Here is an 18051-nt window from a genome sequence, read left to right as displayed (position 1 = left end):
ACAAGCCTCAACTGGTGGTGCCATGCACCCAGTCTTCGCAGGGGAAAGCTATTCATCCTGCTGGAGCCCGTGCAAATTTTCACGGACGCATCCCTCCAGGGCTGGGGGGCCACCCTAGGAAAGGAGATACTTCAAGGCACCTGGTCTGTAGAGGAACAGAAGTTGCACATAAATCTGTTGGAGCTGAGAGCAGTTCATCTGGCCCTACTCCACTTCCATCATCACATTTGTTCCAAAAATGTTCTCATTTGGACGGACAACATCTCAGCAAAGGCCCACCTCAACAAGCAAGGTGGGTCCAGGTCGACCACTCTTCACCAGGAGGCCGAAAGGATCCTAAGTTGGTCGGAGAAGAACCTTCTCCACATTCAAGCAGAGCACATCCAGGGAATCCAAAATGTGCAGGCCGATTGGTTGAGCCGACGGACGATAGATAAGGGGGAATGGTCGCTTTGCCAGCAAGCCTTCCAGTGGATCAACCAGAGGACTGGGCCACTTCAAGTGGACCTATTTGCATCGGGGCAGAACCATCAACTCCCCAGATTTTTCTCACGCTTCCACCATCCTGATGCGGAACAAATAGACGCCCTGCTAGTCCCATGGCCATCTGCAATCCTATTTGCCTTTCCTCCTCTTCCCATACTGCCAAGAGTAGTCAGGAAGATCCGACTGGAGAAGGCTTTGGTGGTTCTCATCAGTCCGGACTGGCCTCGTCGACCTTGGTATGCGGACCTAATGGCGATGTCAATTCACAGGCCATTGCGTCTTCCACCAATTCCCAATCTGCTACAACAGGGTCCAATCTCTCATCCCAACCCAGCTTGGTTCAAGCTCAACGCGTGGACATTGAGAGGCTAAGGCTGCGTCAACTGAGGCTGACAGATGAGGTCATCAACACCATCATGGAAGCCAGACGTCCTTCCACACGCCAAATCTATGAATACACCTGGAGGGCATTTGTGAGATGGTGCAGAAGAAAGTCCATAGACCCTCTCAACGTGGATCTCCTGTCTTTATTGGCCTTTTTACAAGATGGGGTAAAGCAAAGACTTAGTACAAGCACCCTACGGAAGCAAGTATCTGCTATTGCCACAATAGTCCCGTGCCTTGACGGCCACCCTCTAGCAACCCATCCTCAGATTTAGGCGTTCCTCAAAGGGGTGGCCCAGACACATCCACCTCCAATTCATCGATTCCCTACATGGAGCCTTCACCTGGTTCTTCGAGCCCTAACTAAGCAACCCTTCGAACCCCTGAGGGAAGCACCGCTTCAGTACCTGGGAATTAAAACAATCTTCCTCACAGTGGTCACCTCAGCAAGGAGAATTTCAGAGTTAGTAGCCTTGTTAATCAGGAAGAAACTGTGTCTATTCCCAAAAGACAAAGTTGTACTTCGTATGGACCCCTCCTTCATCCCTAAAGTCAATTCTGTCTTCCATAGAAAACAAGAAATATATCTACCTTCCTTCTGTCCTAACCCCGGCAACGTGAAGGAAAGGGAATGGCACACATTGGACGTGCGCAGGGCCATCAGGATATACATTAATAGAACAGCACCCTTCAAGGTTTCAGATGCCCTTTTCATTTCCGTCTCGCCTCCAAACAAAGGCCACCGACTATCCAAACCTTCCCTAGGCCGAGCGATCAAACGCTGCATCTCTGAGGCCTATCAAAGCAGCAAACTCCTGACACCAATGGGTCTCACGGCCCACTCAGTGCGAAGCGCAGCCACTACGGCGGCAGTGAACAGGTAAGCGTCAGTGGACGAAATATGCAGAGCGGCCACATGGTCTTCCATCTCCACCTTTGTGCGTCATTACCGCATCAATACCTACGCATCTGTAGATGCAGCCTTTGGGAGGAGAATTCTGCTGCACGTGGTTGAGGGAGGGGAAAATTAACTCCCACCCGGGAAAATACACTAGCTCTTAGACATCCCAAGCTTCAAGATGCCCCTTTTGCCTTGGAGCGGGAATGTAGACCTGTTACTCACCGAGAGGGCTCTTTCCGCTCCGAGGTAAAAGGGGCATCTTGCCCCACCGCTAAGGGGCAGGTTTTTAAATAACCTCGGCTTATCAGCTCAATACACTACAATTTTCCCCAACTATAACTCCCTCAACATAAAAGGGGTAGTCTAGTCCATAGACCACTAGTGTATAGGGGAATGCACCACTTCCCCACTTGACCCCATCCTATCACCCGGTACCCTCGGGTAATTCCGGATGTTTAAGCCCACACTATGCTATGTTTTTTCTTATATGTGTGGTTATGGCGTTAAATGTTGATATGTTCCATACCTTGTTGGGTTGTGGTTATCAATGTTCTTTCTCTAGTTTGTTGTTCCTGTCTCTAGCAACCGGCTTCTTGGAAAAGTGGAAGCTGAAGGCTTTCCCGCCCAGGAGACAGGAAAGAATTTTTAGTCCTGCCTGAGCAAAGGGCAGGAAAACCCAAGCTTCAAGATGCCCCTTTTACCTCGGAGCAGAAAGAGCCCTCTCGGTGAGTAACAGGGCTACATTTTTGAAGCAAATTGTTGTCCAGCATACTTTGTTGGGTGGTTGCTTCTGCATTGTCTTGAAGCTGTCAATTTCTTTCTGTTTTGTGTTGCACCTTGGGACTGTAGTAAATACTGTACTAGGCAATGTGCCTTTTGCTGTCTCCTTTGGGTATCTTTGCGTCTGTTCATTACGGCAGCTATTTGACTTGATTTATTTACGTCTGCTGGTGAGTAAGGTGCTAATGTGGTTATGTCTGACACCTGAAGCTGCTATGTTGCAGTCTTAACACAATGGAACACTTCATGTTGCTCTTGCATCTGAAAAAATCATGCAATAATACTTAGTTCAGTGTCATATCTTCTAGTGTGTCCTGCTTAGTACTGGCTGTTTAATTCCTTCCTGGTTCTCTGTGTAGTAGCAGTACATGCTTAGTAGTTTCTATGACTATTTTGGGTTGGGTGGTCCCAGCTGCTACAGTCTCCCATTTTTTCGATTTGTGGAGGACACTAACCTACCCATTGCTTATATGATATGTGATTCCAAAAACAGCTGACATGTTCCCAGCTGTTATGGTAGTCTCCTGTTCTGGATCCCTCTTGTTGTCTATAATAAATATCTTAAAGTAACTTCTGTTTGATATGTTAAAAAAACTTGCAGAGCCTATCTTAAGTAAGTCTTGTTTGTTTGTATAGAACAGTTATATGCCACACTTTCAGAGCCCAGCTTGGGGTGGTTCACAAAGCAAAACAAGATAAAATCCCTGGGATGGATCCATCGCAAGGATCCCTGATCTTCTTGGCTCTTCCGTCCCATCAGGAGTAAGCTTATTCCTAGTTTCATAGAACCCTTATGGAATAATAGCCATGTGTGGTTAGGAGGTTGCCATTGGAAGAGGGAAATGAGAAAAACTGCTTACTTGTTTCTTCCATTAAGGGAACTACATTCACGCAAGGGGCAGTAAGAAACTACTTCATTTCTTTCTCCCTACCCACTGTAGCCTCCTGAGTGGCTGTTACTTCAGAGTCCTCATGCAGATTTCTCAGTCCCAGGAATACACTTGTGTATTCCTGCTGAAGGATCGCTGGATCTATACTGTTAACCCCACACACACAAAAAACTAGCAAACTCAATTGTCCTTTTAACAGTCTAAAGGCTAGAAGCAGGTTGCAAAAACAATTAACACTTGGTCCCTTAGTTAAAATCCTGAGTAAAAAAGAAATGTTTCGGTCTTGCATCTAAAAGAGAGTAAAGTAGGCACCAGGTGGGTTTCAGAGGGGAGTGCATTTCACAGATGAGGTGCTACCACTGAAAAGACCCATCTCTGGCTGCCACCTGTCTCATCTTTACACGTGGAGGAAGAAAGAGCAGGGCATGTGAGGAGGATCTTAATTGTTTAAGGTCCCAGATGTAATCCCCAGCATTTCTAGTTCAGAGGCTCTTGATAATCAGATCTAGGAATTTTGCTGCAGAATTGGTTTCAGCATTATGTCTAGCTGTTAACTTGAAGGCGAAAACTGTTCATGCAAGTGATCTACTTATACAAAATCATGCTCTGCTCCCCTTCCATGGAAGTAAAAATTGCAAGCTGAAAAATAACTTACAGTTTTTACCTTTATGGAATGGAAGCTACAATCTCAATTGAGTTTGCTGCTCTGCTTTACGCTACTCATATAAGTTGATCACTTATGTGAGACATTCCAATTTTGGGATGCTTATGTAAGGTTAGGCACCAGTCGCGTATCTAACTTTGAAAAAAAGCTATAGGAAATCATAGTTTTTTAGAACCTTGGGTGCATCAGTGCCTGGTATTTTTTCTAGTCCTGGACAGATCCAAGGTATAGCCTTCAGTTTTAAAGCATAGAGGTGAATATCTTTTCTGGAAACACTTTTATTATACCATTAGCTATTTCTGGTATCACAGGGAACATTAAACATTTATAAAAATATTGCTAAGTGTTTTATTTCAGTGGTAGTGTTCTCTGTCAGTAATTTCCACTAGTCAGTAGTGTAAGTACACAACTTAAAAACCACCCCAGTCTGGCATCTATTAAACTTTCTTAAACTTTGGCACTGTTTTTGTATTTAGTCAAATATATTCCGACAGTTTCCTATACTACACCTCTATCCTTTGTTACATCCAAGTAATCTTAGTCTTTCTAATGTTCCTTGTTTCCTCTCCCTCTGCACAGTATCTAATAATTCTGATAATGCCCAGTTTAAAGAAAGCTTAAACTATTGGTTTTATGCATAAAGGAAACAAATCATTCTGAAGAGAACTTACTGGGTCTGGCTTTTCTGAAATTGCTCTTGCTGATTTCATTGGTGCTTATGCTCAAGGTAATCTGCGGAATTATATCATTATTTATATCCTGCTTTTCTCCCCAGTGGAGACCCAACACAACTTATATCTTTTGCCTCTCCTCCATTTTACCCTTGGCAACAGCACCCCTGTGAGGGAAGTTAGGTTGGGAGACTGACTGGCCCAAGTTCACCCAGCAATCTTCTGTGACAGAGTAGGGATTTGAACCTGTTTCTCCCAGATCCAACCTGACTCTTCAGCCACTACACCATGTTGTCATATTTGACTTGCAGGCTTCTTGGAAACCCCTGTGTGATGTCTTGCTTTCATCTAATGCTTTCTCCTGAGAACGGTTTCTACCATTATAGGATGCAGTATTTAGTGCACATGATTACTTGGTTTTTTAATTCCTTCCCTTGTGCCTATATCTCCTTATACTTTTTGTACTCACTTTTTGCATTGTTTGAAAGGCTAGAATACTGTGGTGCTGATTCTTTCAGAATTGTCCGGTGAAAGTAGCAAATGGAAATAGCTTTTTTACTTTTTGTTGCTATCAAGGATGATTAGTTAAATACTGTTATAAGTTGTTGGATCATTTGTTTGTTATTAACAACTTCCACTTTCATGCAGTAGTAAACATTCTACTTGAGGTGTGGTCCCTTTTATTTAAAAATACTTGTTACCCTTTGCTTTTCTGAAACGTTCCTTCACTGTCTTCATCCTGTAGAGAATTGTAAGTGAATGTGCTTGTCTTAATTGTACTTTTTTTGCCTTCAGCACCAATTAAAATAAGGTTTTCTTCCTTCAGGTTGGGCATGCTTCACATTTTCAGTTTCGTATATCTGGTAATATTCCTTTGCATTTGGCTGAAATTCTATTTTGTTACGCTTCCAAGTTCTCACAGTATGTATTTTTAAAAAGTAGGTTCTTGTAAATATTTTTTCCAGATAACTCATTATGAAATAGTGGGGACAGATAGGGTAAGAATGCTTACTGCTTTTGGTAGAGTAGGAATGATAGAGCCTATATAGCTTCAGTAACAGCATCTTTTTTCAGCACAAAGAACTATCTTTCTTTCAGGTGCAGATAACCATGAAGTACTTCCCTGCCATTCAGATTCTTAAGATCAAAGCTCAAGCTTATCAGGTATAGGTTGCCATAGCCTGGTTAATAGCTTAGTGAGTAAACATTTCCACATCTCTGGATGCTTACATCCTATTTTTTGATGCTGGAACGCAGGCTGTTTCATATTTGCTATAAAATTGGAGTTAACAGTTCTGCTTTTTTGGGAGGGGGATATGAAACAGATGTGGAAACTGATGTTACCATAGGTATCTGCAGAAAAATTCTTGACATTTCAAGACAGAATGGTTTAACTGTTTGCATGTAAAGTAGCTTCATTCTACAAGAACAGGTATAAGCGGGAAGGCCAGATGTACCTGGGTTATTGGAGTTTTGAGAAAAAAATTATTGCTAAATCTGCAGAAGTAACTTTGTGCAGCTTTTAACCTGAGGATTAAACTTTGTGAATGAGTTTGCTCATTCTGCTTTGGAGTGTTTGTCATACTTGTCATCCATAAACACTTGAAACATTTACTTCTCTTCATGATGAAGAGATCCAATTGAAAATTAAAGTTAATGTTTGAACCCTGTGAGCAAGTGCACCGATTCTTCTTAAAGGCCATCGCCTAGGAAAAGGGCTAATGGGATTCAGTGGGTATATTGGTGTTTTTTCTTCTTCCTCGCAGTGATCAAAGAAGTTGCTTCCTCTCGTTCATTAATTCAGTTTGTTGATATGTTTCTAACATAATTTTACAGCAAGATTCTAACAAAATTATAGCAAAGATTCTTACAATATTATAACAATGATTACATCAGAGAAGAGCATTTATAAAAATCAATAGCTACCCCTCTAGCTCAGTATCAAAAACAAGAAAAGGTTGCCACCTTTTAAAGAAACAAGGCATTTTCGTCTTTCCATCTCTTAATGGTACCGGTTCAGTTAACCACAAGAGTTTAGCTAAGTTAACCACAAGAGTTTTGGAACCCAGTCTGATTTGTAATTACATAAGATTTACTCCCCCCCCCCCCCGTTTTTAGCTATTAATAGCTTTGTTGCTGATGGTAAATCATGAAGCACTATGAACTATGGGTATTTCGTCTACTGATATTCCCAGTAAAAATGTTTTTAGGGTAAGGCTAATCCATATGAGGTAAGATATTGTGCTTCTCTATTGATCTTTCCCCGAAAGACCTATCTTTCAATGATAAAGGAACCCCACAGTACAAAACAAGAGTGAGGAGTTTTTTCCTCAGTTATCTGTAGTCTGCCGCCTGCCAGCGAGAACCATCACTACAGGCAGTTCTCTTCTCCCTCACTCTGTTGTATTAGAACTCTAGGGTTGGATCCAGACTAATGTTTCTGGGGGCTGAAAGATTTCCACCCACAGAGCATGATTTTCCCACTTCCCCAAAGCAGTCCCAGATGCCCTCCAAAGTCTTGTTCGGTGGGGGGGGGGCTTGTACCCACGAAAGTATCTACTCAGGATCCCAGCCCTAGTCTACAAACTAGCTCCTTTTAGTAGCTGTCCATTGTGGTTCGAAGTCAGACTCTTGACGTCATGGAACTGTTCCTGGCAGTCCCTGTTCAGTTTCAGGTTGTGCCCTGTCCTACACATAGCTGTTTCTTTTGTATATTCCCAGTCCTCTGCCTGTTCTTAAGTATTTCATCTTTATTCTTTATTCTTTATCCAATATACTTGGAATTCAGAGCTGCAGCAGCAGAGTTTTGTGGAGTTGAGCAGTATTATGAGAACTCCGTTTTTAATATTTTCAGAATAGGAATTTGATTTGGTTGAAATTAATGCTTTGTTGGCTTGAATTATTTATTAAATACTAAATTATGGAGACAGTTGATCTGTTGGCGCATATAGAGACTGAAATACATAGTGAATTTGTGTGCAGTATTGGGCTTGATTATATGTTTAAATTGCAATCTGATTCCTTGGAGAAGCCAGAGAAAGGCGTGTTCCTTGTAGAACAAGCTTTACAGGGTCTATGCTGACTGAATACTTATGGAACAATCTGGAAAGATGACATGTCGGCAGGGTTATTGAGAATTTCCGGTTTCTTCTCTAGAAGAAAAGTGGTGAACTTGAACTTTTTTGCATGCATGGAACCTCACCTGTGGAATGTTGTGTTCCTTGAGGCTTGCCTGGCATCTCAATTGCTAGGTCAAAACTTCCTTTTTTACCCTGGGTTTTAACGAGGGATTTGACCTTTTGAATCATTTATGCTGCTAAATGTATTGTGCACTGAAGGGTTGTGTTTTTGTTTTGTTTTTGCATCTACAGTTTTTGGTTGGGTTATAATTATAGGCTGCCTATTTTCATGGTGCCAAACGTTTGTACGTCTTGATCAGTACTGATTCTACTCCCCCAGCTCACCCAACATTAATTTTCATGGGAGTGCATGTGGATGTATGTGAACAGTTCTTTGCTGAAGTGTTTAAGAACCACGTAAAAATAATTCTTCAGAGGTTCACTTGAAAGGGAATCCAAAGACAATTTTTTAACTCCCTTACTCCAAAAGTTGATCAAAACGAATGTCAACATAATACTGTTTGATTCTTAGCATTCCTTGCATTCAGTACAGTACTTGGATATTTTAGGGAACCTTGCGAGGTTTGGCCATACAGTAAATGATATCTCTTGAAGGCTCAGCAAACATTGGCTATAAAGGGAGAATGAAATAGCTGAAACATGAATAATTCACATTACCACTTGTTCTGTTATAATGGAAACTGTGGCAGAAGAGAATAACAAGAAGATGAAAAATGGCTTTGCAAGTGATTAACCAGATTATTTTACACTTATTAATGTTTTAGAATTCTGGTATGGATCTTCTCAGTTTTCATCCTCACAACATATGAAGCATGCCTGTAATCATGATAAACTTAGGAAGAACCAGTTTTCACGCCTGAGGTTGACTATGAGAAATTATATATTTTGGCAATGTTCCCATGGGTCAACCATGTTAGGCTGTTGCAGCAAAAACAAAAGTCCTTTAGCATCTTAAATGACTAAAATATTTATTGTTGCATAAGTCAGGCGTCCCCAAACATTTTGAGCCTGTGGACATCTTTGGAATTATGACGCAAAGTGATGTGCACATCCACAAAATGGCTGCTGTATAGGGTTGCCAACTGCCAGGTAGTAGCAGGAGATCTCCTGCTAATACAACTGATCTCCAGCTGATAGAGATCAGATCACCTGGAGAAAAATGGCTGCTTTGGCAATTGGACTCTATGGCATTGAAGTCCCTCCCCTCCCCAAACCCCACCCTCCTCAGGCTCCGCCCCAAAAACATTCCGCCAGTGGCGAAGAGGGACCTGGCAACCCTACTGCTGCAGGAGGCAGATCCAGCCAAAAAATGGCTGCTACAGCTTACCTTCAGTCACACAGTGAAGATCCTTGTTCTTTGGTGTCAGCTGCTGCCAAAGCAACATTTTAAAAAATCTGCATAGCTAATCCAATGGTCAGTCAAAACTCTTGCTGAGCAAAAGCCCCATTTATAAGGGCAACCTCCTTCCATAGTGGTTCACCCCACCACTTAAGATTTTCTTCCTAAGCCCAATTATCTGTGCCTCTGCCTGTAGAGGTGAGGCAGATGGCAAGCAAAGATGGGGCTTTCTTGGTGGTAGCCCCTTGCCTTTGTAATGCCATCCCCCTTGAAGCTCACCTGGTTGCCTGCCTTATTGTCATTTAGGCACCAGGCAATTTCTTTTTGCCCAGGCTTTTACCGAGTTCCACATTTCTACAGCTTTTATAGTCTGCTTCTAGCCTGAGGACTATATTATTTATTTATTTAATTCATTTGTACTCCACCTTGATCCCCAATGAGGACTCAAAGCGGCTTACATCCTCCACTCAGTGAGTTTCCATGGCACAAGTGGGGATTTGAACCCAAGTCTCCCAGACACTAGTCCACCACTCTTAATCACTACACCACACTGGCTCGCTATCATTTCGGGCTGTTGAATGTTGTTTTATTCTGTTTGTTTGGCTTGTTTATGCTTTTAAATGAATGCATAGTTTTTTTTTTTAACTTTGTGAGTAGGAGGGGCAGCATATATATTTTCTAACCAGTTCTCATCTGACAAAGTTGGGGTCAATCCCATGGAAGCTTGTGTTACAATAAACATGTCCTTAGGAGACACAGGACCTAGACTCCCACTTTGCCACTCAGTTTTTCTCTTTATATTCTGTCTTTTTGAAACTCTGTGCAATTTCATAGGTTTTGGAAGCTTGTTGAGCTTTAAAAGCTAGTACTTGAATCAGGGCCAGCTGGGAGCAGGAAGGCTTAAGTGGTTCCAGTCCAGGGAGTGTGTGTGTGTGTGTGTCCCTATGTGCTATCAGCATTGATTCAGACTTAAGTTCCATTAAATTAAATGGAAATTATGTGCAACCAAATTTGCCTGGATCAGGGCAAATCTATATAGATCGGCAACCCCAGACACAAGGAAATTGAACATGGCAAGGGCATTAAAGCTAAATACAGCAGAAGCTTTGCTAGCCAGCATCCACAGGGAATTGGAGTTGCCAGCTGATCCAATAATCCAGTTAACAATGCTTTTACAACTCAGCAGTGCTGAGTGGGCCGCAGCTATGGCTGGACCGGGCCAAATAGCCTGTTCAGCACTGCTGCAGCAACCATGGTCTGGTATCAGGTGGGAAGGGTGTCACAGGTGGCTTCTGGTCATGAGTGTCACTCAGTTGGGCAACAGCACAAGCAGAATGGTGGGCCCTGGCCCAAGAAGTACTTCTGGCGTCTCCATCTGCTTTCCCATGCAAGCAAGTGGTGAAGGAGCAGGGAGCGCTTCTTGGCCGGCTTCTAGCCACATGCATCATTTGCTCAGAAGCATCTCAGGCTGGAAGTGCCCATCACCAGGAATTGGAGCCCTCTATTCTAATGCCTGCTTTCACTTAAGAGCAGGCAGTGGTGGAGCAGGCTATGACCTGGCATAGACATGTGAAGGGGAAAATGGAAAAATCTGGGCTGGGATTTCCCCTAAGTAAAAAAAGTGGGAAATTTTAGGGAGCACTAAAAAAAAAAAAAGTACTGTAGACATACACAGAGCCAGCGTGGTGTAGTGGTTAAGGTGTCAGACTAGGACCTGGGAAAACCAGGTTCTAATCCCCACTTGCGCCATGGAAGCTTGTGGGGTGACCTTGGGCCAGTCACGCACTCTAAGCCCTGACCCTGGCTAGTATTTGGATGGGAGACCTCCAATACCAGGGTCGTGACATGGAGGCAGGCAATGGGAAACCACCTCTGAATGTCTCTTGCCTTGAAAACCCTACAGGGTCACCATAGGTCAGGTGTGACTTGATGGCAAAAAAAAGAGACGTATACGATATTTTCAAGAATTATGTTTCAGTTTAAATAATTTGGCATTAATTAATATGTTCTTAGGTGTATAATGATAGTACATTATGGAATGTCTTTCCTCTTGAAGTTAACTGGGTGCCTACATAGCTTTTTTTCAGGTGCCAGGCCAAAACATTTCTGTTCACCCAGGCTCTTCATTGAGGGGTTGATATTTTTAACATTGTTGTAGTCTAGAAATGATTATTTTACGCTGTCGATGGTCTGCTTTTATTGGCTGGGTTTTGGTGCTGAATCAAAATTAATATTTTTAATGTATTGTTTTTATTTACTTTGTAAGCTACCTTGGGGAGGTTCCTGGAGAGGCAACATAAGAGGCTTCTAAATAAATAATAACACATTATTAAAGAGGTCTTTCAGTGTTACACAGTTTATCTTAATATCCAGGCATGCTGACAGTTCTCCATCCTGTGACTTTGAGAGAGTTTCTGTTCAAATACAGTTTTTGTTTACAGAATACGTTTTCAGAATATGTTTTCTACCTTCAACTTTTCCTGACTATCAGTTGGCGAAAATTAAGGTTACATGTGTTGTGGCAGCAAACGGTGCAGAACTTTTCAACTCATCCTAGAGTATGGGAGTACCTGCAATTTTTAAATAGAAAAGTAAAACTTTTATACTTTCAGTTCCACAAATATGCCAAATAGTACAATTGTATATGCTACCCAAGTCATAAAGGATATGCTTAGGATTGATAAAACAATGCATATATGATTTCCTCTCCCCCCCTTTTTTCCTGATGGGGAGAATTTTTTTCTCAACATGAGCAGAAGTCAACATATTTGTGAAATTCAATTTTAGTTGGTGCCTTTCATAGGTGGCTGCTGGTGCTGTCGGTCAGACTCCATTGCAGTGTACTTTATGCTGCCTTATTGATTAAGAAGTGCTTTAGAAAATGCTTAGGTTGTTCTTTTCTGTTGTGCAAATGGCTTTTAGCCATTTTTGGAGGGGAGGAAATGAGGGAGTAGAATATTACAATGAATATTACATGAATGTGGTCTAACCTGGCATCTCTTCTGGAGTTGTTCACCAATTTTGTGGCTTTTAATGCAGATTTTACACATTTATATAGCGTGGCACAAATCTAAAGTAGCAGCACTCTACTCTGCCTGTATTCTTGCTGTGCCCTTATTAATAGTTGACAGAGCCAAGCCTTCATCTTGCAACCCAAGCTTGCCTCATTGTTGCTATTTTTGGAAGATGAATTTGGAGGAGCAGAAAATCACTTTCCCAGGAGCCATGTTTTACTTGACTCCTTGTTAGAACAATGCTGTGCTAAAATTCCAAGTGTCCTTGATGATCTTGGAACAGATTTATTAAGGCACTTAATTTGCTATATCAAGGAAGAATCCTGTGGTAATGTCAGTAGGAATTCTTTTTTAAAGTTTAAGCTTTTCCAGAAGTTTTCCAGACACCTCTTGAAGCCTCTCTTTACTTAAAGCCAAGGAGAAGAGAGATTGTGTATGGGAATATTGGTTTTGTTTTTTTTGTTTTAAATTTAAATGAGAAATGGATTCAAGGAGAGCTCTGGTGCCAGTCTGCCTTTAGCTCATCATCTGGGAAATAGAATGACTGTGATCTACTTCAAATTATAATAGGATGCATGAAGAGGTTAATATTGCCAAGCTCTGTAAATGCTGGAAATATTGTGTAAATGGTATCAGGGACTTGGATAGCTTATATTCGTGCAAGTCCAACTTATTTACCAAGCAATTCATGTTGTGTTCCCCACATCATATACTCATTGAAATATATCTTTTAGGGAATTGGTGAGTGAACATTGATTGAAGGACAAAATGGTGGCATAAAAAGGTAAATGTCAAGTTATTAAGGACTTTGGAAGGTAGAATAAACCAGATTTGTGCCATACCATTTGGAAATTAGGGTTTGGAAACCTTATTCTTAGGGTTTGGAAAAGAGAAAAAGAGAGAGAGAAAAAAACACTTGCAATTTTATGTTGTAACTGCCCAGCTAACGTAAGGTCATTTTGCTGTGTTAATCCATTTGATTTTGAATGACACAAGGAGAAATAGATATTTTGTGTTCATTTTTGTAACTTTCATAAGTCATGAGTCATGTGCTCAGAGATTATCCTCTTTCCATAAATAATTTTTCAAGCAATTCAGTTTAGTGAAATTTGGATTTTTGTATTAGCTGTCAATTTCTTTGATCAGATTTAAGAATCAAAAGATTAAGGTTGTGGATTGCATTCTTGGGCTTGTGAAGGCCAGCATGTACGAAGTAGATTCTTTCTGGCTGACTTAAGTCTTGAACTAAATATGGTTCTACTTAACAAGACTGTGACTACCTCTTTAGAAAATGGAATTTTTGTTAAGTGTTTTGAGACAGGTGTTTGAATGGGTAATAACAGTGGAGTCTCTAGGCACTCCTCTTCATTTGACTCATTTCAAGCAGGTTTCAAACCTTATGTTGATACTGATAGGTTGATCTTCATTTTCCTATGGCCAAGGGAAATGCTTCTCTCCCAGTCCATCTCCACTTTCCCTTCTAGAATTGACTTTGCCCTGTTTATTCATATTTCTATACCCTCTGAGCTGAATTTCTATACCCTGGGTGCTCTTTCTTTAAATACCTTTAAAGTCCTTCATGACCTATAACTTCCTGTCTAAAGCCTTCCCCTATGAAGCCAAGCAGAAGCTGCATACCTCACAGGAGTTGCTGATCATCCCTTCCTGTTGCATGGTGTAATGTCAGCAGTTCACCCTTGAGCCTTCTCTGTTTCTGTCCAAGCCCTGTGTGGGTTAAGCCAGCATGGTGTAGTGGTTAAGAGCAGTGGTTTGGAGCAGTAGACTGATCTGGTGAACTAGATTTGTTTCCCCACTCCTCCACATGAAGCCAGCTGGGTGACCTTGGGCAAGTCACACACTCTCAGCCTCACCTACCTCACAGGGTGTCTGTTGTGGGGAGGGAAAGGGAAGGTGATTGTAAGCCGGTTGATTCTGCCTGAAGTAGTAGAGAAAAACCAATTCTTCTTAAATGTTGACATTTGTTGACAATGTTAGGACAGGCCTGTAAGACGGTGCTTTCTGCCAGGTATTTTGTTCATTTGATTGCTGGGATTATTACTCATTTTGGCTGACTTTTACTGTTGCTGTAATTGTATTTTTAGTAGTTACTGGTGGAAGACATTTGTGGATCTGTCATTTATTGTTTTTAAGGAACCTGTTTTAAAGTTATCTCTTAGTCCCCTTGAGCTTTGTGGTAAGGCAGGAGAGAAATATTTTAAATAAAGGTGTTGAAAGAGTGCTTGTGTCTTCTGCTCTTAAAATCTGGTTCTTCAAAAGAACATGCAAACATTCTGTAACTGATTCCTTACTTTAAAATTACACCAAATGCCTCTATGCTCTGTTTTATACCAGTGCGACAGATGGACTGGAGCATGAAGAGTTACAGGATATTTTTTAATACATAAGCTGAGGAGGCTTTGTGTGATTAGGAGAAAGATAGTCTTAGGACTCTGAATGTATCATTCTAAGTAGGAAGAAAATATGGTGCCAAAATGCGGGGTCCTGTAGAAGCAAAAAGTTCAGCAAAAGTAGGATGATGTTCTGTTGGCTCACAAATGCAGCAAAACAAAAGACTGCATGGATTTGTTGTTGGCTTGTGGACGTAGGAGCTTTGTCTGAATAAAAGAGCGTTGACTAAATGTTACGGTTAGTTGAAAAATGAGTTTCCCTGAGAACATGTCCATTTTAGGAAAGCTCACACCATACCTTGATAACTGAAAGTTCAGCCCATGCTGCTAAATTAGTTTTTTGGATCACTTTAGTAGTTAATCACCCTAGAGCATGAAAGGGAAGAGAACATGAGGTTTCTCTCTGAATCCAAAATTTTAACAAGAATGCTAAACCCTAACCTTCTTACTGGTATGTCCTGGAATGCAGGAAAAACAAAAGACTGAATTTTCTCTGCAGAAATTCTTTTACTTTCTGCTGGAGCAGGAGACCAGAAAAAGCTATTTGTCTGTATAGGGAGCATGTATGCCACCTCTTCAAATAACCTGATCAAGGTGTTTCACAAAACAAAACATGGTAGAATGGCATATATAACCCATTGAAACTGACAAACCATTAAAATCCCAGCCATAGGTAAGTCCAGAAGAGGAAGGCAAATAGCAACTGAGACTTGTCAGTTTTGCTGTGTCTTCTGTCTGATTATTGTAGCAGACGTTGGGTTAGATCCAGTGCTTGTGTAAGTGGAGTTCACAGAAGTGATTTGCATTGGCCTACCTTTTCCCCAGCAGCCTCCTGAGTATTGTAATGGAATTTGAAAGGATCTGCCAGGTTCCCCAAACAACTGATCCCAACCTCTTATGAAGGAAACCAAAGCATGTGTTTATTTTACACAGTATACTTTTGGGGCCCAGAAGCCCTAACTGCATCCACCCCAACATCTGTCTTAGAAACTGTACTCCTGATTAATTCCTCTAAATGGCTCCTTCTCCAAACATAAGTTCTTTATTATCTGTATATACAACTGCTGAGAGGAGATTCTGGGGCTCAAGTCCGCTGGGCATCATGCTACTGTCATGGAATGCATTTACTTTTTAAAAAATGAATGCAGGTCTGAACTGCAGTTAGTGTGTGTGTGTGTGTGGTAAGTGCCATCAAGTCACTTCTGACAACCCTATGGATTAATGACCTCCAAAATGTCCTATCGTTAACAGCCTTGCTCAGGTCTTACATCCTGAAGGCTGTGGCTTCTTTGATTGAGTCAATCCATCTCATGTTGGATCTTCCTCTTTTCCTGCTGCCTGCAACTTTTCCTAGCATGATTGCCTTTTCCAGGGACTCTGGTCTTATAATGTGATGAAAGTATGATAGCCTCAGTTTTGTTATTGTAGCTTATAGGGAGAGATCAGGCTTGACTTGATCTAAAACCCATTTATTTGTCTTTTTGGCAGTCCATGGTATCTGTACAACTCTCCTCCAACACCCCATTTCAAATGAATCAGCTTCTTGTCAGCTTTCTTCATTGTCTAACTTTCACATCCATACATAGTAACAGGGAATTACTATAGCATGAATTAACTTGATCTTGGTCACCAGTGACACATTCTTACACTTAAGAATCTCTTCTATCTCCTTCATGGCTACCCTTTCCAGTCTCAATCTCTCTCTGATTTCCTGGTTGCAGTTTCCCTTTTGGTTGATGATGGAGCCAAGGAATAGAAAATTTTGAACAATTTCTTAATCATCCACTTTAAATTTGTGTAATTTCTAGTTCTACATTCTGATAAGTTATGCCTGCCACAAATGGACAGACAGATGGCCATGCAGATTCTTTTATTACTATGGATGCATGGTAACAGCCAACCAAGTGATTTGTTTTGTTAGGATCTTTGGTTTGGATCAGGGTCATATGAGGGGATCCAGATGCAATCTTTGTCTAGGGGCCTGTGGTGGCTCTCGGTAGTCCTGTCTGCATTAAAAAAATTGTACCTCACTGTGCACCCCATAAAGCCATTGCTGAGGGTTGGGGAACCTTCTAGAACAATGGGGTATGGGATGCTGCTGTGAGAGGGACTGGGCAGGAAATGCCTTTCCCCTTTCTTGTATGAGTGGAGTGAACTCTGAGAGGCAGTGGTTGCTAGTCCTCAGTTATTCCCCAGATGTGGTGACTGCCATTCAGGAGGCCAGAAGACCATCCACCAGATGAATTTATAACTTTACCTGCAAGACCTTTGCCTGGTGGTGTAAGAGAAAATGGCTAGACCCATTACAGATTTCCATGGGGAAACTACTGGAATTCTTTCAAGAGAGTTTATGACAAAAGTTAAAATAATCTACCTTATGTCGACAGGTGGCTTCCATAGTGACAATAATATCTCAAATGGAAGGTTATCCCTTACCAGACATCCTCATTTAGTTTCATTCCTGAAGGGAGTAACTGTCATCTCTTCTCCAGTGGTGCATAGGTTCACCACCTGGCAACTCCATGTGGTGCTGAACGCATTGACTAAACCTCCATTTGAGCCGTTAAGAGAGGTACCATTGAATTCTCTTCGGATGAAGATATTATTCCTCACAGTGGTTACCTCAGTCAGAAGGGTCTTAGAGCTAGGGGCCCTCTGAGACAGAAAGGGTCTCTGCATGTTCCACACTGACAGGGTAGTGCTCCAGCTAGATCCAACCTTCACTCCCAAAATTATTACAACTTTCCACAGGCAACAAGAACTGAACTTCTCTCCTCAGCTGGTATATGCCAGGGGAAAAGATTGGCATACTCTTGATATGAGGAGAGCCTTATGGGTATACCTGAAATGAATGGAACCCTTCCATCATTCAGACGCCCTGTTTACATCGGTTTCAGCTCCCAAGAAGGGTGACAAGATGTCCAATCCGGCCATTAGCAACTGCATCTGTCAGGAATCACTACACACTCTGTATGCAGTGCAGCTACATCATCAATTTTAGATAAACAAGTATCGGTACAATAAATATGTAAGGTGGCGACATAGCCCATCGTTTCCACTTTTGTGCATCATTACAAGCTCAACACCTATGCATGTTCCAACGCAGCATTCAGTAGGAGAGTTCTGCAGCATGTAGTGAATGACAACTGATCCCACCCAAGAGTAACCAGCTTTTGAATATCCCACTGCTGAAGATGTCCTCTGACCTCAGAGTGAGAATGGAACCTTGGCTTACCTATGAGCGTTCCTTCTCTGAGGAAGGAGGACATCTTGCCCACCCAGGGCGAAGAACTCAGGATTGAATGAAGGACACAGCATGTATCTGACAAGATAATTCTAACTACATGTCCATGAACCAACAGAAGATTCCTTAT

General features: G+C 41.7%; 1 protein-coding gene across 1 annotated transcript in view; it reads left to right on the top strand.

The window, feature by feature from the left end:
* The first annotated feature begins 1397 nt into the window (after window positions 1-1397).
* PTK7 (protein tyrosine kinase 7 (inactive)) overlaps window positions 1398-18051 on the top strand; it is an 84758-nt gene continuing 68104 nt past the window's right edge. The window contains exon 1 of the mRNA XM_056853389.1: window positions 1398-1750. Coding sequence (XP_056709367.1) covers window positions 1398-1750 — 353 coding nt within the window. The remainder of the gene's footprint in view (window positions 1751-18051) is intronic.

This window comes from Euleptes europaea, chromosome 7 (genome assembly GCF_029931775.1).
Source record: "Euleptes europaea isolate rEulEur1 chromosome 7, rEulEur1.hap1, whole genome shotgun sequence".
NCBI lineage: Eukaryota > Metazoa > Chordata > Lepidosauria > Squamata > Sphaerodactylidae > Euleptes > Euleptes europaea.
The sequence above is the reverse complement of the archived record's forward strand: the minus strand, read 5'-3'. Positions and strand labels throughout refer to the sequence as shown.